General features: G+C 33.3%; 4 protein-coding genes and 2 non-coding genes across 7 annotated transcripts; 3 read left to right on the plus strand and 3 right to left on the minus strand.

Moving 5' to 3' along the window:
* Nucleotides 1-724: 724 nt before the first annotated feature.
* LOC123230241 lies at nucleotides 725-788 on the minus strand. The gene has a single exon (XR_006505054.1). It is a non-coding gene; the product is annotated as a small nucleolar RNA snoR101 (small nucleolar RNA).
* A 140-nt stretch (nucleotides 789-928) lies between these two features.
* LOC123230240 lies at nucleotides 929-992 on the minus strand. The gene has a single exon (XR_006505052.1). It is a non-coding gene; the product is annotated as a small nucleolar RNA snoR101 (small nucleolar RNA).
* A 2,621-nt stretch (nucleotides 993-3,613) lies between these two features.
* On the plus strand, nucleotides 3,614-5,276 carry LOC123229265 (high mobility group B protein 2-like). Its single transcript, XM_044654928.1, has 8 exons — nucleotides 3,614-3,772; nucleotides 3,869-3,917; nucleotides 4,116-4,223; nucleotides 4,406-4,463; nucleotides 4,553-4,597; nucleotides 4,676-4,756; nucleotides 4,836-4,928; nucleotides 5,011-5,276. Exons 2-8 carry the CDS (start codon nucleotides 3,877-3,879, stop codon nucleotides 5,026-5,028), a joined length of 444 nt encoding a protein of 147 aa, XP_044510863.1. The 5' UTR covers nucleotides 3,614-3,772; nucleotides 3,869-3,876; the 3' UTR covers nucleotides 5,029-5,276.
* A 2,048-nt stretch (nucleotides 5,277-7,324) lies between these two features.
* Nucleotides 7,325-9,617, plus strand: LOC123229736 (WUSCHEL-related homeobox 13-like). Its single transcript, XM_044655660.1, has 3 exons — nucleotides 7,325-7,760; nucleotides 8,795-9,175; nucleotides 9,403-9,617. Exons 1-3 carry the CDS (start codon nucleotides 7,547-7,549, stop codon nucleotides 9,453-9,455), a joined length of 648 nt encoding a protein of 215 aa, XP_044511595.1. The 5' UTR covers nucleotides 7,325-7,546; the 3' UTR covers nucleotides 9,456-9,617.
* A 353-nt stretch (nucleotides 9,618-9,970) lies between these two features.
* Nucleotides 9,971-20,487, minus strand: LOC123229735 (Fanconi anemia group J protein). Its single transcript, XM_044655659.1, has 28 exons — nucleotides 19,925-20,487; nucleotides 19,648-19,741; nucleotides 19,064-19,139; nucleotides 18,784-18,848; nucleotides 18,634-18,678; nucleotides 18,426-18,526; nucleotides 18,204-18,345; nucleotides 17,773-17,834; nucleotides 17,622-17,695; nucleotides 17,465-17,535; nucleotides 16,999-17,086; nucleotides 16,851-16,923; nucleotides 16,661-16,756; nucleotides 15,255-15,363; nucleotides 14,764-14,857; nucleotides 14,586-14,669; nucleotides 14,336-14,492; nucleotides 13,958-14,154; nucleotides 13,723-13,767; nucleotides 13,389-13,417; nucleotides 13,179-13,300; nucleotides 12,937-12,984; nucleotides 12,705-12,829; nucleotides 12,119-12,597; nucleotides 10,985-11,885; nucleotides 10,797-10,868; nucleotides 10,552-10,668; nucleotides 9,971-10,462 (listed from the first exon to the last, which is right to left on the minus strand). Exons 1-28 carry the CDS (start codon nucleotides 20,442-20,444, stop codon nucleotides 10,418-10,420), a joined length of 4,131 nt encoding a protein of 1,376 aa, XP_044511594.1. The 5' UTR covers nucleotides 20,445-20,487; the 3' UTR covers nucleotides 9,971-10,417.
* Nucleotides 20,488-21,530: 1,043 nt separating this feature from the next.
* LOC123228872 (putative pentatricopeptide repeat-containing protein At5g43820) lies at nucleotides 21,531-24,516 on the plus strand. Of its 2 annotated transcripts, none has more exons than XM_044654359.1 (2): nucleotides 21,531-23,382; nucleotides 23,747-24,516. In XM_044654359.1, exon 1 carries the CDS (start codon nucleotides 21,599-21,601, stop codon nucleotides 23,318-23,320), a length of 1,722 nt encoding a protein of 573 aa, XP_044510294.1. In that variant the 5' UTR covers nucleotides 21,531-21,598; the 3' UTR covers nucleotides 23,321-23,382; nucleotides 23,747-24,516. The 2 variants fall into 2 exon arrangements, with proteins under 2 accessions (XP_044510294.1, XP_044510293.1); XM_044654358.1 differs by having other exon boundaries at nucleotides 21,532-23,406.
* Nucleotides 24,517-25,127: the final 611 nt, after the last annotated feature.

The following is a 25,127-nucleotide window of genomic DNA, read 5'->3' on the forward strand; positions in this document are numbered from 1 at the left end:
AGACATTTAAACATCAATGCTACATATAACAAGATCTCAAGAATTTCAAAAATATTGGGCAGAAGGGACAGATGAGAAACAAACCAGACTAACCTTTACCAAACCATTGCCACACTACAGGCTTCGCAACTCACATTTCTGGACTCCATGTAAACAATTCATGGCCAAGAAAAGGTCACAGCATTCATATACTTATGTTGCTAAATTTAAATGCATTAAAATAATGGATAAAAAAACAAAGCCAACTGAATTTGAAAGGAGCAAACACAAGTTCAATATGTACCAGTACAATTAAAACTTCAAGGACTAAAAATCCAAAAAAAAAAAAATCACTGTCAGAATGAAGGACAAAATAAATGGGCTAAATCATGCTTTAATTTAGCGAGCGGCCTCACATTAAGCGCAAAAGGTTTAATGAAGTAAGAGAAGAAGAGATTTTGTTTTACTCTAAGCCATATACAAAGACTACTTTAAAGGCAAATTGAGGAGAGTCACAATACCTGCTTTACTCCAACTATCTCCACTTCTAAAAGAATTGTAAATTTGAGCATTAAAACTCTCCCTAACCTCTTAAGCATTACTCATCCCAACAATAAATCTCCTTTAATTTCATATCTCTTATTCACCCCACAGGACATTTCCGCACTCTATTCACTTGAAGAAATGTAAAAGTAGGATCAAATGCAAGAATTGGACAACATTCCAAAAAAAGGTGCAAAAACAGAGCATCAGCACATAAGCTTCTCAACAAGTGAACTTACCTGAAGTTCAGATATCAAGTGTAGACCACATATAAGAATAATGACTACGAACAACTTAATTCACTGAGGAATTGGCAATCATTTCATTGGCTTCACATAAATGAAAACACCAGAAAGTGACATCAATCTAACCAGAGGACATATTCATGCCTAGGGCGCAAAGAAAAAACATCAGCACACAAGTTTTTCAACAGGTGAACTTACCTGAAGTTCAGAGATCAAGTGTAAGCCATCATGTGCTCTAACTTTGGACCAATAAATAAAACATAGAAATACTATGATTTACACAGACGCTTCACCAGGATTTAAGAATATTCATTTCAGCAATATTGATTAAAGAAGTAATGCCCCGAAAATGGCAATGTACATTAGTACTGTTAGATTAGCTTATCACGTAACATTGAAGGTCCTGCACAAGAAGTATCAAATCTAAATCTATTGTTTCAATCTCAAGTGTATGATATGAAACTTAAGATCTCATATCAAATCTAAATCTATTGTTTCAATCTCAAGTGTATGAGCATCAAAAGGTCGCAGTGCTGCCATGGTAAAACAAAGGGGCAGAGTCAAATAGGGTAGCACTCGGTTTCCATTTAAATGACCGGACCCTTATGTGTTTCAAACAAATGCATATACATAGATTCATTGTAAACACAATATATTTGCAAATGTAAATATACAAATACATATCGGGCCACACCGCTTATAAATTTTGGGCAAGTGTTAACCTTTAGAAGACTTACAAATTCATACATCTTGTCAGGGCTTATAAATAAAACGGGTCATACTGAGACATCATGGAAAGATTTGTTAGATGATATGATATATTTCATTGTTTAAGCTATTATGTTGAACCTTGATGAAGTGGTCCACCTCCACTCCAATCTGCAAAATTAAATTGTAATGCGTAAGCACGTTATTGGATTTGGCCTATTGGATGAGTGTCAAGAAACAGGATTACTTGTTGGTTTCTTCCTCATCTTATCTAATTATTTATTAATGAATTAATCATATTTATATATTAATTTAAAGAAATACATATCTATTTTCGAATTTAAATAATATATTATTATATAATTAAATATTATTTTATTTTTAATTTAAAATTATTTAATCATATAATATTCTATCATTTAAGTATTCGATTAAATATTTAAAATAAAATATATAAAATTTTATTATTATCGTCAGCACATAAAATGTAATGAAAAATAAAAACAAAATACCCATAAACATTGATTTTTTTAATAAATATATTATGTTATCTCTAACATCGAATACAAATAATCTAATTGATTTTGGATGCTTGTATTATGGGATTAAGATGGATCTTAAATTAAAATAATTAATAAATGTTAAAGATAATATGTTATTATGTGATTAGGCGATATTTTATTTTTATTTTTAAAATTTTCAATTATATTATTTTATCGTAAATATAAGTTTTAATATGATTTTAAATTATAAATAAATTAATCCCTAAGATTGTAACTAAGTTTAATACTTGTAACAATTATCAATGAGTATAATATTCACCTTAGATAAAATGTCATTGTTTCTTGTAGGAAGTGACGGGGAGCAAGCTTGCAAAATTCTGACAAATAAAATAAAAAATGAAGTTGGGCTTTGAATAGATCAACTTAGGCCCATCGGGCTAATGGGCTTGAGTTGACCCTATCCACCCCCCAATCCCATCCAACACAATTCAGTTTGAGTGTTTAAAATGGGATAATCAAAACCATTTCAACATTAATTTAAATGGAGTTGAATTTTCTGTTAAAATATCATAAATTAAAATTAAATCGATTTAAAAATTGATTAATTTTAAATTAAATTAAAGATTCAAATTATTTAAATTGTATTTTTGGTTAATTAATTTTGAACTTAATTTCAAATATCCTCCTAATTTTTTATCATTTTTGTTCTAGTATTTTAAAATTTATACGTTACTTTATTATTTGTTTGTTCAATTCTTTTAAGGGGAACTCAGTTTGACTAGACAATTTCTAAAAATAGACAAACCCTGAACCTTTACTAGTTTTGTTATATTTTTTTAATAAATATTTAAATTATTTTTCAAATGTCATATTTCTCAATTCAAGTTTTTAGATTGATTCAAACGTAGATAGAAATAGAATTAAATTTGAATATCTTTTAGATTAAATTAGGTTTAAATAAAAAGTAATTTAATTTAAATTTATCGAATTAAAATTATAAGAGGTTTAAGTTCAATTCAAATAAAAATGATTTGATTTGAGTTTATAGGTTGAATTTATAGTTCGAACTATAACTAAAAATCATGATTAAAATTTTTACTTCTTTAATAAAATAATGTTATTTTATCTATTAATGAGTAAAAAAAGATCAATTATTAACATAATTCGAATTGAATTATAAGTTAATTTTGAAGTGAATTATTAATCAAATTCGAACTAAATTTAACTCACGAATATGAGTGATTTGATCTTTTTCTAACTCTAATTTTTTAAAATAAATTAAAATTTTTAATTTAAATTTAATTTAAATTTGAATTAAATAAATTTAAATTAAATTAAACTAAATTAAATTAAATTTTAAATTTTAACCAATTTTGTTTAGATTGAACTCTAAATCAGATTTTAATTCAAATGGATGATCGAATAATTATAAAGTCCGTTGTGTATGATAAAAAACCACATAAAGAAGCACACTCTCCCTCAGACGAAAGAAGCACAGAGAAAACACAAAGCCTAAATCAACGCTTAAGCTTAAGACTTACGCACCCAATCATCAAGCATCACACGGATTGCTGACATGGCATAAAATTTCGAAATCCCGCCTAAACCCCTAAAATCCCAATTTCATTTCGTGCGCAATTGAATTTCAATTTACATTCCTCACTTAATATCTCCGCCCTTCGATGTCTCGCCTCACAACAAAGCACAACACGTAATACGCCTGTCTCTCTCTCTCTCTCTTCTTCGTCTCTTCTCTCTCACATTTTCAAACCCTATCCTCGCCCTTACTAGCCTGTAAGTTTCGCCGAATCTCATCGGTTTTCGATGCTTTTTACTTTTTTTTCACCGATTTTGAATTTAATTTTGATGGATCCGTTGATAAATTTGTAGGATTCGCCATGAAAGGAGGTAAAGCCAAGTCAGATGCCAAGAGCTCAAGGTAATTTTTGTGCACGTTTTGTTTTGTCTTTTTTTTTTTCGTATTTTTGCCTCTTTCTTCTTCGCAAATAGCTTGGGGAATATGGTCGTGTGGATCTCAGATCCGTTTTCAATTTTTTTTTTTTAAATTTTCCTAATTTTCTTTTAATATTACGTGTATTTTTTTTTTTTTCTGATTTGGCTGTGTTTGTTCTGGTAGGCTTGCTGTGAACAAGAAGCCTACAAAAGCAGCTGGAAAGAAAGCGGGAAAGGCAGCTAAAGATCCAAACAAGCCCAAGAGGCCGGCTAGTGCCTTCTTCGTTTTCATGTGAGCCGATGTCATCCTTTTTAAAATATTTTCTTCATCATTATGATTTTTCCTGTCAAAATATTTCGATATTTTTTTTTCTACATAATTTATGTGAATTTGACAACAAAAAGATTCGTGATATTTTGTATTTTTTGATTGGTTTAAAATCTTATTTATTTTTGTTGATCCGATGGGTAAAGGGAGGAGTTCCGTGAGCACTACAAGAAGGACCACCCTAAAAACAAATCAGTAGCCGCTGTAAGTATGGGTTGATTGATTATTGATTAATTTTCTATATGTTTATTTGTAGATGCTTCGTTTAATTTGATTTTTCTCTCCTGTATTAGGTTGGTAAAGCTGGTGGAGAGAAATGGAAGTCCATGTCTGATGCTGTAAGTATTTTACAGCTGGAAGATATTATGCTCTGGGTGTAGTTATTTTAGCTTCTAACGTGAACTGGGCAACTGTAGGACAAAGCACCATACGTTGCCAAGGCAGAGAAACGCAAGGCTGATTATGAGAAAGAATTGAAAAATTACAACAAGAGACAGGTCTGTTTATTTGTCACTTTTTTGTGTATTTCATTCTTTTAGGATTCTGTGAATCTATCTTAAATATTTATGGAATTAGGCCGAAGCCCCAAAGGCAGAGGATGAAGAGGAGTCTGAGAAGTCAATGTCAGAGGTGAATGATGAGGATGATGAAGAGGAGGGCAGTGGCGAGGTTTGTTTTATTCATCAAACTAATTCTGTTAACATCGAAAACTTGTTTATTGAATTGTGGTACTTGTTTTGGGTTCATGCAGGAGGACGATGACGAGTAGGAATTGGCCAAGGAAGATAGCATAATCATTTAGGCTGTGACAGTGTTTGAACAACATATGTTAATGTTATGTGCTTCATGTTAATTTTTTTAGATACTTTTGTCATGTAAGTGGAATATGTTTGTCACTCAGTCATTTTCTCCTGCTCTTTTTCCAAATTAATAGTTGTAGATGGGAGATTCACTATTATATGTACTTCGCCTTGAAAGCTTAATGATTTAGTTAAGGTGTTTCATCCTTTGTAGAAATGCGTTCCTGCTCTTTAGTTCTTATGTTGGCATGCTTCCTGTGATACTTGTATATGCTGATCAGCTGACAGGTTTTGGTTTCCTAAGATATTACACTTGTTTAATTGTGTATTGATTAAAAAGCAACAATTTTTATGCTCTTTTCTTGGTTTGTATGGAATAAGCGGTGGATGGATTGTTGGAATTTTTTGTTTGGTTTTGTAAATTGATGGACAAATAGACATACAAATTTAGTCTTACTCTTACGCTATTGATCTTCCATATAATCAAAACTTGTATGTTTATTTGTTCAAAATTTGGTCAAAGCTAATCAGTTTTCTTGTTTGGAAATGATGATGTATGGGAGCATGGTTTTACTTTTTCAATCAAATGAAGTGTTTTGATGGTATCCTTTCTGAATGCTGCAGATTGTGGATTGATTGTTGTATTTTGTAAAATTTTTCCATGTTGATTAACCCATTCGGAGGTCCTTCGATGTCTTTTTCAATCACTGATTTCCATACATTTGAATCATGCTGCCTTGTCACTTTGGTTGTCATATAATTGGCCTGATAAATTCACTGCCACGGTATTAGGGATTGAATATTAAATGTTCCGACTGCCCTAGACGCTGTGAAGTTGTCACCATTAATGTTGCAATGATAGAACGGAGGATGATCAGAAAAGATCTGCAAGATCATTTCTTTAGAATGTTTCAACAGAACTGATGTTGTCATAAAATTTTGTCATCGATGAGACTTAGAGTTCTAGCAATGGCAAAACGTGCACTGCACCTTTAATTTTGTCTGGTATAATTGAATTGAATATAGGACGACAATGTAGAACTTTTCAATTACACGATGTGCATCATATGGATGAGTCAAATTCTTTTCAGTTTGATTAATTTAACTACTATGAAATTTATATATTTATTTTAAATATATAATTATATATATATATATGTATTCTATATATATTATTGTAAATAATATTTTATTATATGATGACGTTTTATATAATATTATTTATTTAGCTATATATAATATATATTTTAATATACTAGTTGGACCGGTGGTGATTGTGATGAATCTCTGCACTCAGTCTATGAATAATCTAGATATCAAAGCCTTGATGTTTACCACTATATTGTACTAGGGGTGATGTTAACAAATACAGCACATGGGCATGGCATGGCACCGAACAAGTTAAGCAGTGGACAAGCCCTACTAATAGTCTATCTTGGGGGCTCGAATCCATCATCTTGGCTTGAGTGAGTAAAATTTGAATTTGAGCTTTGATTTTACTTCAATTTTATTTGTTTGTCTTTTGGATAATATTATATATTTTATTGATATTATTATTATTTATTTTATTTATAATTTTTTAATGATATTGTATATAAATTTGAATTAACTCAAATTGGGTAACTCAAAGTTCCATTTGAATTCACACTAGGTGTTACATGATTTAGAACCTTAGCGCTTGTGGCAAACAAAATGGCTTTTTAGGTGCACCAAATTTCCCAATTCACAGCAATTATCTATTGACTTCATGTGTCCCTTTGAGTCCACTTGGTTTTTTTGTTGTAATTTGCTTTCTCTCAATTACCCTTTTGAAGAAAAGGCCCCTCTTTGCGAATATAAAAAGGAAAAATATGAGAATGTGTTGTATGCTTCGGCAACGTATTTCACAAAATTTTCAATTCCTCATCGCTTCAAATGGGGGCCCACCACATCATTTATTTATCTCCTCAACGCTGTCTGCCACCGTTGGATGCATCACATCATATGCTGCGTTTCTGGCATCCGCAATGAAACCATGTATCATTCAACAATAATAAAAGCATGTGATATAATTTTAATATATAAATAATATATTATTATATAATTAAATAATAATATATTTTGTTATGTATTTAAAATATATGTACGTAGTATTATTTATTTATTTATTTTTTTTTAAGATGAATTTGCTTTGCCTATCCAAACGGCAATCTAAAACCTAGAGTCCACCCAGCTTTTATTTGATTTGAAAGGTCAACTAAATTAGCAAAAACAACTCAGAATTTGACCTGTCCGTGAGACCCGCTTCTCTCTAGTGTTAAACAGCTTCCTAATTTTACGAAATGGGGAGTTAACCGTGGCTTTTTGTTTCCAAAAACAGGTCTTGTTTACTTATCGTCTTTCTTCTTTACCTCTTTCTTATGTCCTCTATAAATAGCCGAATTTCAGAGACATGGTAGTGTTGAAAGGTGGGTAGGTCACAGGTGGAGAAAATATTTTCCGAGGAAGATGGAGTGGCAGAATTTTCAAGAAAATCAACGAGAAGAAGAAGAGATGAGAGTGGAAACGGAGTTGGGGCAGTTTCAAAATGGTGAGTTGTTTGTCAAAGTGATGACTGATGAGCAAATGGAGCTTCTGAGGAAACAAATTGCTGTTTACACCATGATTTGTGAACAGCTTGTTCAGATGCACAAGGCCTTCTCCCTTCAATATGATATTACTGGTACGTGAGTTTATTTTCATTGCTTAAAATCACTCCATGGATGTGCCTTACTTTTCTTTAATTCTTACTTTCTTTTCTGCTTCTTATTTTGACTGCCTGAATAGATTATTTTATTATGTTAGCAAATGTTATGAGCAGTAATAACAGAGAAAAAATAATTGAAAAAGGTTCGTCCGTGAGATAAACTTCAACATGGGTATTGATCTCAAGCCGAGAACTTGAGTTCGATTCTAGGTAAATTGATTTGATTTGAATCTACTTTATTTAAAGGGTATTAAAGGTGTTTATGCATGTCAAAATTTAGATGTAACTGTTGGAAATTTTGACTGTTATGCATAAATCATGCATTGATTGAAGCCTAAATCAATGCTTTTAATTTTCTCCATAACTTGCGGATAGAATCTCTGATTGATATCAGATATGAAATAGTTGTCTGAACGTGTATTTTGAAAGGAGAGTAGATACTTACCATTTTCCCAATGTTATGACAATTAACACTAAGAAAATATCTTTTAATCGAAAGTGAAGAATTAATGTATAAAAAAATATGAATTTAAATTTTTTGTGACGATATATCAAAATTTTTATTTAATTCAGTTAATTAAACCAAGAGTTTGACTTATTTAAAATAATTGGTTCAATCTTAAAGAGATAATCTAACTCAAATGAGTTTTTTATTATAAAAAAAATATTGTTCTACTGTTAAAAAAATTGGAAATTATTATCAATCAAAGACATTTATATTACTTTTCAAAAATATAATCAATCAAACCCATCTACGGACATTTTCAAAAATATTAGTAATATATAACCTCCAATTTCTTTAACTTTAAATTCAAATTCAAATTAAATACATAAAAATCAAAATTAAATTATTTTTTAACCAAGTTTAAGATTTAACTTGTCAATAATATGAAATTAAACAGTGTTTACTTCAACTGATGTATTGATTGCTTTGACATTGTTTTCTCGGTCTGTCACTTTTTCTTATTGATTATGTTTACATGGAGACTCCTGTGTTACTACTTGTTTAGGAATGAGAATGGGCAATCCATACTTTGATCCACTGGTGGCATCCAGTGGCCAGAAGATCACCGCCAGGCAACGGTGGACACCGACGCCAGTGCAGCTGCAAATCCTGGAGCGTGTATACAATGAATGCACCGGCACTCCTAACAAGCAGAAGATCCAAGAAATAACCACTGAACTGGCACAATATGGACAAATCTCTGAAACAAATGTGTATAACTGGTTCCAAAATAGAAGAGCTCGTCTCAAGAGAAGGCAGTCAGGTGTTGGCTCGAACATGGAGGAGTCAGAGACAGACATAAAGAACAAAAACCCAGAGAACACCCAGTTGTTTGCGAATTCGACATCAAGGGCTGAAAACATTTTTTTTCAAAGTCCAGATATAGGTGCTTAATCTACTTCCATGAGCAGCCTAATAAATAAATACATCAATAACTATTAGCAATGCTTTTGAAAAGATGACTTGTGCCATCAAGGATCTAAATAATCTAAATAATCATTGATTTCTACCCAATGACATGTTATGTGAGCTTTCGACACACAAGTGTTGCTGCAAATTAACAATTAGATTTCTGAACAATCCAGTCTACTCATTTATGACATGTTTATGTAGGAATTGAGCAACTGATGGGCAAATTGGAGATACCGGGAAGCTATAGTCCTTAAAAGGGAGGTGCAAGGATACATCATGTCTGGATGATGAAAGCTTATATGGTCGCTGGCAGTTACATGACATGCCGATAATTTAGCTATTTTCATCAATGTACAATGTAAATTGATTTCTTTTTGGTGGACTTTTTAAAGTTTTAAACTACACTATTCATAGCATCAAAACTTGGATGAACTTGGTTGATTAAGATTACTTACTATTAATCCGAAAACTGGGATAAATAGGTGGATGGATTCAAGTTATACCAAGCTGAAACAAGATTTAACTCAAGTTTAATTTAAATCCAAAACAACTAATTTGACCAAATAAAAGAACTATTGAAAAAGGAAAAAAAGTCACCAATAGGCAAACTCTAATGTCAACATCAATATCAAACTAAGATTGAGCTCTACAAACTAATATTTCTTTTAACTCAAGCTCAACTTGTTTAAACTAAATATATAATAAAACTAGTTACCACTTACCATAATTCACTAGTTAAATAAATTACTTTAAAGTAGTACAATGGAACTTGCAAATTATTTACTTTCATTTTATAAAAAACAGTTCCAAAAACCTAGTTTGAAGCCTTAAATGATTGAAGCGTTTTTGGATGTAAGCAAAACCACCCTTACAAACTGATAAACTGACTGCTAGAAATATAAGAATCAGAGATCATAAATTAACTCTATTCTATTTGCAAAAGAAGCCATTTTACACCTTAGAAACCCATATGTACCCATGTTATCTTATAAAAAATTTAACCGCTTACCATTATCTGTGAACTTCAAGTTTAACTTCAGTAGAATCAGGAATATTGCAACAGCTGCTGCAGTCGACCAATCAGAGCTTTCACTTGCTAAGGCAAACGATGCGGCCATTGCCTTGCAAAATTTGCATTACAGCATAAGCAATCTCAATTCCAACTCATCATATGGGCAGTGCGGGAAAGAACAAAAAAGCAAGATGCATATGGTCATCATGTCTCTACATTAGATAGCAGGGCTTTCTTTGGTAGTCTCAGCTGCAGAATTGTGGAAACTCAATGTGAGATTTATGAGGGCAGATAGCAGAAAGACTTTGATCAAAAGCCCAAAGCATTTCTAAGCTCACCTTCGTTTTAGTGGTCCTCCAGCCTCCCGAGTTTTGTGATGGGGAATATGAAAATTTTTCAATGGAATTTGAAGCAGCAACTTTATCCATGTCTGTACCTTCAACTAGCATTGAATCCTACAATCATACTATATTTGTTAGGAGTGCATAGACAACAATTAATCCAAAATAATAATCTTCCTTAATCCTATGGAGTAGTTTACAGATATCATCAAAGTTACAATTGTGTAAGATAACAAACTTGCCTTGACTTCAGACAACTTGTATTTTTCTGCTTCCAGATCCCTAATTTCCAAACGTTCCAAGTAAAGCAATATCTACAGAACAAGCAAAGATAAGAAGCCACAAGATGAAAATTTTCCATGTGTTACATAAAGATTGAAGCACAATGGCTGAAGAGTTAGCTGGAGAATAAGACTGGAATTAAACCTACCTTGTTAAGTAAGTGAAAATTTGTCGCATCACATGCTACAATCTGTACACCAAGAAAGTTTTTGGGGATACTGCAGAAGGGACACAAGAGATTATTGTACACACACCCGTCTTCTTCACACCATATACCCTTTTCAGAAGAACCTTCAAGAGCTCTGTTGCAGAACCGTTGATCAACAGATGAAATGTCAGTAATGATAACAGGTACGCTTGAAACATTTGCATCACCAGGTTCCATTCGTTCTTTCATAAGAGATACTAAGTGAACTTTAGTAGATGTAGTTAAGGAGCACAAAACATAGTGATGATTCTCATGCAACCCTAAAGGGCTTCTGCAAAGTGAACAAGAAATTTGTAATCTCTTGTCCATAATAGGACTAGATAACACATGTGAACCATCACCATTATTTATTGTAACTGGTGCACAAATATTTGACTTCTTGGATTTATGGTCTGCCTGAATGGTCTCAAAGCCAAATTCAATTTTACGATTTGCCAGGTCAACTGATGGAGAACCCATGAACTTCTTCCTCTTTTGGGCATGTGAATTAACACTCAAAGAAGAATCTCTTTCTGGCAGGATATTGCTGGTAATTCCACTAAAATCTTTCTCTGGCAGGATATTGCTGGTGTTTCCACTAAAATCTTTTTCTGGAGTGACTGCCATCTCAAACTGAGTTTTGGAAGGAACATTGCCAAGATTTGGTAAAATCCTTGAATGGAATGACAACAGATCTGGAGACTGGGTAGAGGCTTGATATATGGTGGAACAAGAGTTTCCATCCTTAAAGAAGGATCCAGGACTAGCCACGGTAATACTGTCACCCATTCCAGGGGTTTCTTTGACAAGGGATAATTCTAGATCTTCATCAGTGAATGGCATAGTTGAAGCCCTGTAGCACCTGCAAAAGGATCTTTCTCTCTCAAGCAATAGACTTGCAGCAGGTTGAATTGGTGGTAAGATATTTTGAAGAAATTTAAATATTAGGATCATAAATACTAGTCAAGCATAAAAAAAAAGCATGAATAATTAAAGAAAGCATTGATAAACCACTACTGGACAGCACAATTGCTAAATTAAATGACCTAGAAATGCATTTTTTAGCAAACATTCAACAATGGTTCCCATTCATACCTTGAATCGCTCTGCAAACTGCATTCCACATTGATATAATCTTTGCAGTTGTTAATGTCCTTATCTAACCGAAAAGATGACTGAACTACAGTATCACCTTCAGACTTCAACACGGTAAAAGTGTCATCATGCTTCACCAGAGAGTATCCATCCAATCCATTGTTTAGTTTCTCATTTTCTTTCCTCATAAACCCTTTGCTTAATTCAATAGAGTGGTCATTTTTATCATGAACACATTCTTCAGTGTCCTGCTTGAGTTTCACTGATGTCTGAACGTCAGAATAGCCGTGAGAATTCCACTGGGAAAAGGTGGAGTCATACTTCGTCACTGACTGCACTTTCTGTCCTGAATGATCAGACCTGTTAAATTTCTTACTTGTATTTTTTGTCAACTCTTTACTTTCAGCCAAGGAAGGGACACTGTCCTTGTTATTGTCAGTATTCTGTGACATTTTTACCATATTCTTGCCAACCTGATCCTGAAAGCATGTTTGGGCAGGGAAACCAATTATTAATTATAACTCCTCCACTGAATTTTCCATGAAGGAAATAAGTGCAATAAAAAATACATGGAAAAAGAGGGGACCTTGACTTCTCTGAAAAAAGATTTTAATCCCTCTAGTGACTTCTCAAAGTTGTCATACTGCCTAATGGATTTCCTTAGCCACTTCGAAATATATGCTCGATTACTTTCTTCCTGAAAACGCTCATCTGCTTGGAAAAAAAAAAATCTGACATTATAAATTAAAAATTATAATAATACCAGAGCCATTTCACTAAAAGGAATTTAATGGATTTTAAAAATTGAAAACAGTTACCTAACAAGATGATGGCTCCATAATCAAACCTATGTCGTATACAGCGTCCTAGAAATGGTAGAAGGCAGTTAAAATCTTTCTTTACTACTATCATATTACAGAAGTCATCAAATAATTCAAGAACAGAATTAGCCATTTGAATCTTATTCAGTTAACATCATGCAAGGAATGGAGTCGCTATAGTTGCAAATCCCCAAGAAAATAATAACAAAATGGAAAGCTTGATACATTGTAAAGCATACCTATAGCTTGATTAAGAGCTCGAAAGGCCTGGTAGCAGTACCACTCTCTACCACTTAGAAGGTTTTTTGCTGATTTATATGTATCATTATATTTCTTCTTCAAATCAACTAGAATATCAGCTCTGATAAGAAGTTAACATGAATCAGCCATTATGACTAACAGAGATAATTCATATCTGAAAGAATTCCAGAGTTACAGGTAAGTCTCACATGTTTGGAAATGGAATGCCAACAACTATCTGAGACAGTTAAGGATTTACAAATCATGGTAAATGAACATCAAAGGGGTATATTGAAAGGCAAGAATCCAACTGAATTCATCACTTTTTAGACTCAAGCTGGTAGCAGTTACAAAAAAAAAAAAATTAAAAACATATAACACTACAAGTAACGTATTGGCTAAGTTAACCTGTGTCCTAGAAGTTTGAGATTTACACTCATTTTGACTTTTCCAAAGTAGATATATTGTGCTTAAGTGGCAAAAAATTCCTACCGAAAAAGTAGAATACTTGGCACCTAACATTTGAAGAGTGAAAAAGGATACAACCACGCGAGCATTATCATCACTAAAGTCAAGTCCTTCTGAAACCTGCAAGCAAATATAACAATTAAGAAGCAAATCCAAAAAAAAAAAAAAAAAGAAAGATATCACACACATATATATCTGTATAAACATGCAACCATTTCATAATACAATTTTTAAAATGAAGATTTCGCATTACAAAATATTAAGAAGTAGATTATACATGTCTTATGATAATAAACAACAAACTCCCTACCTTTCCTCGGCACACTGCAAGAAAACCAGCTCCATCCTTATTAGCATCTTTAAGGGACTCTGTAGCATTTAAATGATTGATGCCTGCTTTCTTAACCCTTCTCTTTTTTACAAAAGAAGGTTTCTTGCCTTGAGAAATCGAGTGATAATAATCCTTCAAAATGATATCAAAATCTTCCTGGCTTCCTCCTTTTGGCTCTGTAATAACAACCACAAAAATAAGTATCATCAATCCTTCATAAACCAGGAAAACTCCAACACCTATAAGAAAGCTATAAATTGCAAACCACGACTGAAAAAAAAAAAATCATGTTTAATTAATTTGCAAATGAAGAATGACAACTAAGAAATAATTTAAATGTTATAAAAGAGTTCATACCAATAAAAAACGGTTTCTTTGAATTAAGTCGAGACCATTGGCCTGTTTCATGCCAACGTTTGGAAAGTTTCTCCATCAGCTTATAACTTGGGAAAAACACAAGACAGCCACCAGGAACAACATTGCAAATTTCCTCTAAAGTCTTGCCAAGGGCATCCTTCATAATATTAACACAACAGATAACTTACAGTGTTATAAAAAATCTGGTCTCAGTCAATCAAATGTCAATGCAATAAATTGCATAGGCTACCTGGAAAGCATATCCATCGGCTGTTTTATAACTTGCATTCAAAGGATAATCACCTGGACTAGTGGAGATTACACCAGCCCACACCTGTATTACAACGGTTGCTGACTCTTAACTGCAACAGCAGCAGAAGGAACCAAAACCAATAAGCACTTGAAATGCAAGGTAAAATCATTTATACCTGTGATGCAACATCAATTACATGTGGAGCCTCCAGACAAGTTCCAAACTGAACTCCAAGCTCAGATGAGAAAGAATTCATTGGTGATAAAGTCCTAAATTACAAAATAATGATAATAATAAATTAAGGTTGCATACTAATTGTATCTTCATATGATGCATATATAATTAGCTTTTTTCCCCTCATAGTGTCTGTATGATGCTGCAAATATGAAAATCTTGTTAAAGGGAATGTATTTTGTGTGGTGCCACAACATCAGGGTAGTCCAATGTTCAAAATTATGAAAGCTGATCATTACTAAGGAGGTATTGACCATTATGGCAAGAATATATACAACCCAGATATAGAATAAGGTTCCTAATGGCCTCACTTTACCTGTTTGAACCAACTGAAACATGTGCATCGAAGAAAGTAGAAAAAATTTTGTAAGTTTCAAAATTCTGTATATACAGACTTGCGGTATAGTAATCAAGTATCTTATATACGCTTACCCCGAAGTTAAAATGACAGACAAAGAAAGTTCAGCAATATCTCTGAACACAACAGCTGGATTCAAGCACCATAGACTAAAAGTACATGTCCAGTCACCAGCAGAATTTTCTGCAAACAAAATAATATCACCAACAGTTAATAAAAGACCAGTAGTAACACACTCTGCTCTATAAATTTGAACTCTTGACGGCAATGAGAACATAATAGTGAAAAGGAACGAAAAGCCACTCTACATAATTGCCTTTTCAGATAATTTTTTTTAAGGTCCAGATGGGTTATGCAGGGTTGGGCTTGGAATTGTTGGTGGCCATATAGAAATGTTAGGCTCTTCACCTAAGAAAAATAAAGATGTTTTCTCTATTCGCATTATCAGAATTAGGCTCATTACACCCAAGTCTTCTTTGATCTTCAACTAAAGTGACAGACCAATTGTTTCATTGAACCTACACAGAGGGGGTGTCAAAGAGCACCACATCTATAGGATTTTGGGACTTAATTATAATTATCTGCATGGTAAATTAATAAAATAGAGACTGCACTTACAAAAAATAATGTGTTACACCTACAATTACTAAAGTCTACAAGGAGAAGGGTAAGGGTGGGAGTAGAAGAACTTTGGCTCTTGGAGAGGCGGCAAATATCTATAAGGAGGGCACAAGTGGAATGTATATGAAAGCAGATGAAAAGGGCAGCTTTGGCAGTGATACAAAAGAAAAGAAGGGAAAAGAGCTGGAAGAAATGAAGATAAATCAGGAAAAGGGGGTTGATTGCCTGGAGGTTTCCGGCACCTCTGTTGCCAGGATTATTTTCTAGATTATTTGCATTTTTCTTCTTGTTACTAGACTTCTCATTCACTAATTAATCTATCTCCCTCTTTAGCTTGATTGTGGATTGCTTTTGTGGACACATAAATCTGGTGGAGTTACTTCCGTAATTCCATTTGTTTGCTTGGCATGGTGAGTATTGATCTGATTTTACTTGGGTTGTTAAATCTGTAGAAATTAGCAGGGTATTATCATAATGTAGGTTTGTTAATCCTCTTTGAAAAGAAAATCGCAACATTGGGAAGGAAATTTCAATGAGCTAGACTAAGGCCCATAAACCCACCTATTTTGCAACCCTTAATTTACTTGCTCAGTCATGACAAAGCAAGCGAAGGGATCAAGGACGGAGAGCTGCAGTACTGCGTTTTTTCCAACCAGTATCAGGGTTGAAGAACAAGGCCTCAAGTTTTTTAGGAGTTTCATTTATCTAAAACCAAGTTATATAGCATTAAGTTTGATACTGCCTACCTTCAGAAACCTCTCAATAATAGTTTAAGCTCAGAATCAATTTATATTCTTAACAAATGCATTAACATGACTTCTAAAAGAATTGAGTGGATCATCAATTCTGAGCTACTTACTTGCATCTTTTTTGACAAATCGTCGTAAAGCAAGCTGATAATCAACTATATGACACCCGTTTTTTGAGAAGAAATATGTAAGCGAGGAGAACAACCCTGCAACATGTTAAAGGGTAAGGAATTACAATAATAAATGTTTAATGGATATACAACACTTGAGAATGAAGACCTAAGAACCAAAAGCTTGTACCTTCCAATGTTGTCACCGACATGCCACCCAAATGAGGCACCTCTGATTCTGTATCATTGGCTATTCTGATTGCCTTCAGGCAGAAAAGTAAGTCCACAAAGTGCAAAATGGTCAAAAGTAAACCTAAATATCCTTAACCACTCAGTACCTGTTTGGCGCACTCTAGTAATATTGGGAAGCATTGCTGTGAGATGTTTGCTTCGTGCAGTTCTCTTAAAGCTTTATCACCAGTCCAGCTTACCATGACAGCAACAATAATGAAATTAAATGATACAAATTATTCCAGTACATATAAAATTGAACCTTTAACATGAACTGCTAGAAGGGCATAGTTCTATTCATAATTTAATTAGACAAAAGGGAGACAGAGTAGAAACAAAGGCTTGTACTATTCTTCTAATTCAGCATGCTGCTTAAAAAATGGCATGTATATTCCATAAAAGGAATAGTGGAAATATTTGAATGTTAACAGAAATAAAATTTTAAATAGGTTTTGAATACAATGGTTTCTTAAGTTGCCATTATGCTGAATTGAATATGTTCAAGACAAACAAAAAATAATATAGTGAAGCATAAACATAACAATTGAAAGCAGAATAGGCAAACTAACTCACAAAGAGCAGTAATGCTGAAAGTCCCGCTTTGCTAATGTTGTTTTCCTCCGCTCAATCCAACTTATGATGTCCTAAACATGATCACATTCGTCATTGTCCAAAACCCAGATAAAGATTTTGAAAGCCACAAATGTGAAATACAAAGACCTAAAATTACCTGTGTCATTTCGCTTAAAGGTTGGTAAATCGTGGCATTAACAGAGCATAGTTGTCCTAATTCCATCTGCAATTCTTTCATAACATATAACCAGCATAAGTAAAAACAAAATGAAATTATGAGATTCAAATAAAATATGTATTAAACTTACTAAGTAAATTATCTTCTTCAATATCAGCACTACCAGAATCACGAGCAACGTCTTCTATATTACTGAAAAGCCAGAGAAAAAAAATACCAATATACATGAGCTGCCAACACCATAAATAAGAAAAAGCAATTCCACATATCTATGTACAATAAATGCAAATCTTTTCTCTATATTTCATTATTATCAACTTTTTTTTGGCTGCAAATTGTGGAAGATGAAAGAGAACATAAATTGAATGTATGTCACTTATTGGTAACAAAGAAAAAATAATTAATTGCCTTAACATGTAGAGTGCCGCTGCAGTATTGAGCTTAAGTAAACCAAATTGTTCATTTTCACTAACCACAAATTATAAGAATTAATGACTTAATGCTAAATTAATTATTTCCCTACATGCTCTAAAGCACATAACAGAAAGTTTTGAAATATACTGGGCTTCATCAAGAATGACAATGGCTCCTTTAATATCAACGTCCATGGCTCCACGAACGATGGGATTAATGATATAGCTGTACGGGCAAAACACCAACTGTGCATCATAAGCCATGAAACTTGCTGCATAATATGAGCACCCTGAAAAAGGCAGATCATCAACCAAATGTTTGTGGCAAAATGCAGTGAGTATTGAACATATTATAAGGTACATAATTGACCTCTAACAATTTGTCCAACTTTCACAAGATCTTCAATATCATGAACCTCATGGCAACCTCCTTTGTGTAATGATGGATGATGTTTGACCTTATGAATATTTCTGTTTGGAATAAAATTGGTTATGGCTACACTTTCACTTAAGAGATTGACTATTGAATTAAAGATCACTAGGATTTAGTAAGCATATAAGATAGAGCAATAGCATACTTGAATTCAGGGCATCCTACATCTTGATTTCGTATAAGCAGTTTGCTGGAAATTTGCAGTAGCATAGTTAGGAGGACAAGTTAAAAAGAAAATCTTGTTAAGAAGAAGGAAAAAATATGTAAAGGGAAGTTTCTCGGATTCAAAATGCACCATTCTTCATCAACATTTTCTTTGCCACGCACATGTTTGTTTGTGCAGTAATGTTTTCGTGAAGCCTGATAGGACATGAAATGGAATTATCAACAACTTCCCCAACATAAAACAAAAAATCAGTTTCTAGGAAGAGAGAAAGAGAAGGGAAGGGAAGGAGAAATATTACCACGGAAACCATAGTGTGATTCTCAGTTTCCCACCAATTATTGATTGACTCATATATAAGTGAATTGAATTAAACTAAACAATTAAGTTTAAAAAGATGGATTCAACCTACCAACACTGCCATTGGCACCCTATATGCAGTTTTCCGGTATTCACCAATTGCTTGAGAAATTTGTGAATGTGTCCTCCTTGTGTAAACAGAAAAGAACAAGAAATTACTCAACTAGCAGATCCGCATCTAATTATTATTCTGGCATGCATTGTTTCTACAGTTACCACCAGCAAATTTCTTGAAACTCAACGCCCAATTCCTTTATAGTCCATGTGCACAATGTAACACATCATATATAGATATCAGATGGACCCCAGCTAACAATATACTTTATCCACTTATTTTTCTAGCGGGTAACAAGGATTGATTAATATACTTAAAAGGTATAAAAAACGCACAAATTTAGCATTGGCAAAATTCAAAAGGTAGTTACATCAACATTTAACTTAATATAAAAGCGTCACACCATAAAACTGAAAAAATTACTTCATAACAAAGAAATTGTATAACCAACACCTTAAATAACCTGCACAAAGAACTCAAATTTGCTACGACGTCATAAATGCAAATAACTTATAAGCTTCATCTCTTATACCAATCAAAAGAGAAGGATTCAGAAGCTAACTTAGCATGACAAAACCTACGAGGAAAAAAATATGGTTGGTACGGTGTTTTTCTTTTGACTCTTGTTATCTGTTGCAGATTTAGCCATCTCTGCATTTGCTGACGGTGGAACACCTGAGAAAAAAAGGGTCATATCAAAGCAATAAAGGTTTAAACATTGAAACAGGAATGATAATTACTTCAACAATAATAAACCACATAAAATCTTATAATATCTACTCAATTTGACTTAAGAATTAAACAGCATCTTAAGCTAGTAAACTGAGGTCTAACAAAATGGTGAAATCGAAACATTACTGGTAGGCTGCGACTCGGGGATGAATCCGCCGCCACAGGCTAGAGGATCCGTCACGGCCTCCGGATTGGGCTTGGAATGAGAGAGATGCGGATTCTGATTCTTTAACTTGTAATGCTGCTGCCATGCAATAGTCGAGCAAAGAAGGGAGAGCGATTTTCCGGTACCGGTTGGTGACTCAAGCAATGCGTGACAGTGACCGTCTCTTTGCGCTCGATCCAGGGTCGATATCACTCTGCACATGAATGCCAACTGGCTCCCGTATGGTTGATACGGAAACTTCACTTGAATACCTCCGATTGAATACCCAGTTTTAGGATTTCCATTATTAGGGTTAGGTTTTGGGACTGTTGTAGAATCCATTTTTGGGCTGCTGGAAGAATTATCACACTGAGTTGTTTGAAAGAGAGATAGAAATATAATTGAGATTTGCCAAAAACAAAAAAAAGAAATATAATTGAGAGTCGGGGGTTTTGGCGGGAAAATTTGGATTTTTATTTTGGATTGCGGCGGTAACTTCATTTAGGCCTTTTTTATCTTTCTTCATTTTACTTCATTCTCTTACACCCAAGGTTTGAGGACAGTACTTTTTACCCCTAAAATGTCTAGATTTCAAATTATCACCCGAAAACTGTCATATCACAACGTTAGACAGATAAACTATCATATCACCCCTAACATTTTCATTTTTCCTAAATTTTAATCCACCCTCATTTGCTCCATCCATCTTTTTTTTTCCTTTCTTTTCAAACAACATACAAGTTTAAGAGTATGGCAAAATTTTAGTAGAGCGATTGTGTTATTCAAACTAAGTTGAAATGGATTTGATCGAAAAAGATCATAAAAAATTTTGGTGGTTTTTCTTTTGATTTTTCTTTTTTTATGTTTTCTTTGAATGATTTGTATATAAGTTTGTCATGTTGTTGAGGAATCAAGGTATGATAATAATATCGGCTCAATCTTTCTCTCATAGGGGGGGAGACGTAAAGTGATTGTTGTGCATGGTGACATTAACTACAATAAACTTGATAATCCATGATTGAGTTATTTGTTCTAATATGGCTAAAATTCCTCCTAAATCAAATTTACACATTGGACACCCTAATAAATTATAACTAGCATTAATGATAGGATGAATGAAATAATTTTATCCAAAAAATAAACCAAATTTGAATCAAATCACCAAATTGAAACTTTAATTGAAATTTGACTTAAATCAAATTATACACTAATTCAAACTGAATTAACCTATTCGAGTTTACCCCTAAATAACTCACCTTTGTTCGGGCTTATTTCAACTTAATCCACCCTTGATTCATAAGTTTGATAGAGTAAACTTTGATGATATAGGGTTCGTTTGATTTATATATATAATAAAGATTACCTTAAAAATTTATTTTTTATTATATATATTATTTTATTTGTTTTATCAGTAATTACAATACCACTAAATTTTATTAAATATAATAATTATTTATACTTAATAATATTTTAAATAATTTATTTTTAAAATAATATTTAAATTTTGATAATAAAATATTTAGGCAAATGTAATCTTCATACAAACAGGAAACGACCACAAGGCACTTAACGCTGTTTAATTTGTTCACAGCGGATTATAAGCGCTGCGAGGTTGCTTGTGTTAGATTTTTAAACCCTTGGGTGTCGGGTTACTCATGACTTCCCTCACAGTCTCTCCGGGTTTGGCGTCTCAATCCCGGCAATTTGTCTGCTTTGTCTCGCGCTCTAACGGAAGCAGGTACCATTTACGCTCCCTTGGCTCATCTTTTTCACGGTTCTTATTTTCAACCCTGGATGTTCAGTCAAACCATTTGAAAGAGGAACCAGCGGTAAATCAAATCAAGGATCAATCGGGTCTCGACGAACGTTGTGTTCTGAACGAACTTTCTGATCTTTTACAAATATCTTGTAATAATTCAGTCCCGAATTTGTATAAAGAGAGTGATTCAGTGAAACAAATAGACAAAAGAGTCGTCGATGGTTTTTTATTGCCTGATGAGAAATTAAGAGGGGTTTTTCTTCAAAAACTGAGGGGAAAATTTGCAATAGAAGATGCTTTAACAAATGTTACTGTTGATTTAAGTCTTGATGTTGTTGCCAAAGTAGTGAATAGAGGTAATTTAGGAGGTGAAGCTATGGTTATGTTCTTTAATTGGGCAATTAAGCAGCCAAATATTCCTAAAGATCTTCAGAGTTACAACATTATTGTTAAGGCACTCGGTAGGAGAAAATTTTTTAATTTTATGATGGATATTTTGCATGACATGGTAAAGGAAGGAGTAAAACCTGATCTAGAGGCAGTATCTATAGTTTTGGATAGCTTTATTCAGGCTCGCCAAGTGTATAAAGCTGTACAAATGTTTGGAAATTTGGAAGATTTTGGGTTGAAATGTGATACAGAGTCTTTGAATGTGATGTTAAGGTGTTTATGTAAACGGTTACATGTAGGAGCTGCAAATTCATTTTTCAATTCAATGAGAGGGAAGGTGTTGTTTGATGGTGAGACATATGATATATTAATTGGTGGGTGGTCAAAACTTGGTAATGTCAATGAGATTGAGAGGGTTCTGAAGGAAATGGTAGTGGAAGGTTTTTGTCCTGATACTTCAACTTTCTGTTATCTTATTGAGGGCTTAGGAAGAGCTGGTAGAATTGATGATGCCATTGTGATTTTTAATTCTATGAAGGAGAAAGGCTGTGGACCAGATACAAATGCATACAATGCATTGATTTCTAATTACATTTCAATTGGAGATTTCGATGAATGTATGAAGTACTATAAGACTATGTTGAGCAATAAGTGTGACCCAAATATTGATACTTATACAAAATTGATTCAGGGGTTGCTGAAGGCCCGAAAGGTTGCTGATGCACTTGAATTGTTTGAAGAGATGTTAGATAGAGGGATTGTTCCATCTATGGGGACTCTAACCTCTTTCCTTGAACCCCTGTGTAGCTTTGGTCCACCCCATGCTGCTATGATGATCTATAAGAAAGCAACAAAAGCTGGTTGTAAACTATCACTCTGTGCTTATAAGTTATTGCTTATGCGGCTTTCCAGGTTTGGGAAATGTGGAATGCTTCTAGATTTATGGCATGAGATGCAAGAATGTGGCTATTCTTCTGACTTGGAAGTCTATGAATATGTCATTAGTGGACTTTGCAGTGTAGGTCAGCTTGAAAATGCTGTACTTGTCATGGAGGAGTCTTTGCGCAAGGGTTTTTGCCCAAGCAGGCTTGTTTACAGCAAACTTAGTAATAAACTACTTGCTTCAAACAAATTAGAGAGAGCTTATAAACTATTTTTGAAGATCAAAGCTGCTCGTCGTACTGAAAATGCTCAAAGGCTATGGCGTGCTAAAGGCTGGCATTTTTGAGCTGCTATGAGTTTCACTTGCCAGTGAAGCATTGCAGATTTTTAAATTATTTTTTTCGGCAGGTAGTTATCTTGCCTGCAAATATGGTAATTTTTTTTTCTCTCTGATGTGTTTCTTATTTTCCAACAAGATCGTATCTTTATGTCATTGTCATACATGCTATGTATATACATTATAATCACTCAACTGCATTGCGTTGCACTTCTAAGAAAGTGAAGTACACATTCTTATAAATTGTTATTGTTCAGTGATATGAGAAAATTGTTACTGGAAGTGCACTGTTTGTCTGTTTTTGTTTTCTTTCAATATATATTTTAGTTTCTACTTAAGCTATTCTTATAAAATCCTTATGGTCTACTTTCAGATTTCCATATTTATTTTCCTTATGGTCTCTTTTCATATTTCCTCATTTTGTTTCATTTGCAGGTGCACTGTATTATACATATGCAGCTGAATTAAACAAGTGGCAGCTTTGATACATAATGTAAAATGCACATAAATGCATTGTGATTGTAGAGGTCAGAAAATTGACTCTCACCATATTGTCATTCAGAGGAAAGGAATGAAGCTTGGATTTTCGTTATGTGCATTCTATTATTTCCTTGTTGCTGAAAGCCTGCGGCTAGTTCATTTGTTTTTTCTCTCTTTGCTGCATCTGACTTCTTGCACTTCGCTCTGTTACTGGATTTGATGTCAAACTTGTTATGCAGGAAATGGGGCCAACAGTAAATATCGCGATTCCTATCTGAATGGCCTTCAGTGCTGACTCTGGTAGAAGAGAAACCAAATACAGAACTTTGTAAGATCATTCCTGATGCACACTTCCAAGTTGGCATGAGTAAAATTCCATTCTTATAGATTCTCAGTCTGCTTACAAGAACTGGTGAATCATAATGCTTGAGAAGGAGAAGAGTCGCCAAATGAGAAAAATTGTCAAAGCAGAGTGCTGGTGTCATGGCACCGATTTCAAGCTGGACGAGTTGATCCTTCTTCAACTCGAGTTTGATTTATTTGAGTCAAACATCAAATTGGTTCGGTTCAAATCTACATATACTTTTTCAATATGTCTAACTTCCCCTCTCAGAATCTGTGACGCTGGGTTGCAAGATAATTTTTTTCCCTCTACTTGGTAATTTGTTATGAGTCATGACAATGGGAAATGCTAGTTTGATTGAAGAATTTATCTTGACAGCACACTTCATAGGCTAAACTCAAGGACTCCAGGTGGGCTAATTTAATAGTACTTTTTACAAAGGTCTTTTTTTTTTTTTTCCAAATATATGTATGTTTATCAATTTTTATTTTGTTTAGATTACTATTTTCCAAAGTCATGATAAAAAAAAATAAAGTTTTTACTGGATCAAATTTGAAATTTGGATACTTATCATCTCTCTGAGGTTATAATATGAAACATACAAGTGGAAACAAAAATTTTTTAAGAATAACAAGAATTATTTGTATTATGTAGGCCAGAGGACTTATTCCCACTCGGTATATTCTTTAATTTCAAGTTTTTATTTTTTAATTATAAAAATTTAAAATATTTATTTATGGGAGGTTAAATATATTAGTTTAAAATTATTATTTTATTTATAATATTAAAAATAAATTAAAATTTAATTTTTTTAATTAATTTTAAAGGATTAAAATTTTATTAGTTTTAATTATTTATAGGTGAATAAATAAAATTTTTAAAATAATGAAACGAGAACTTGAGGTTAAAAGGTAGGTCGGGTGGGAAGCAGTCCCTTGGCCGTCACAATAATAAATGAAGCGTGGCAAAATTGAAAATATAATTAAAGAAGGG

This window comes from Mangifera indica, chromosome 11 (assembly GCF_011075055.1).
Source record: "Mangifera indica cultivar Alphonso chromosome 11, CATAS_Mindica_2.1, whole genome shotgun sequence".
In the NCBI taxonomy this organism is placed as follows: Eukaryota; Viridiplantae; Streptophyta; class Magnoliopsida; order Sapindales; family Anacardiaceae; genus Mangifera; species Mangifera indica.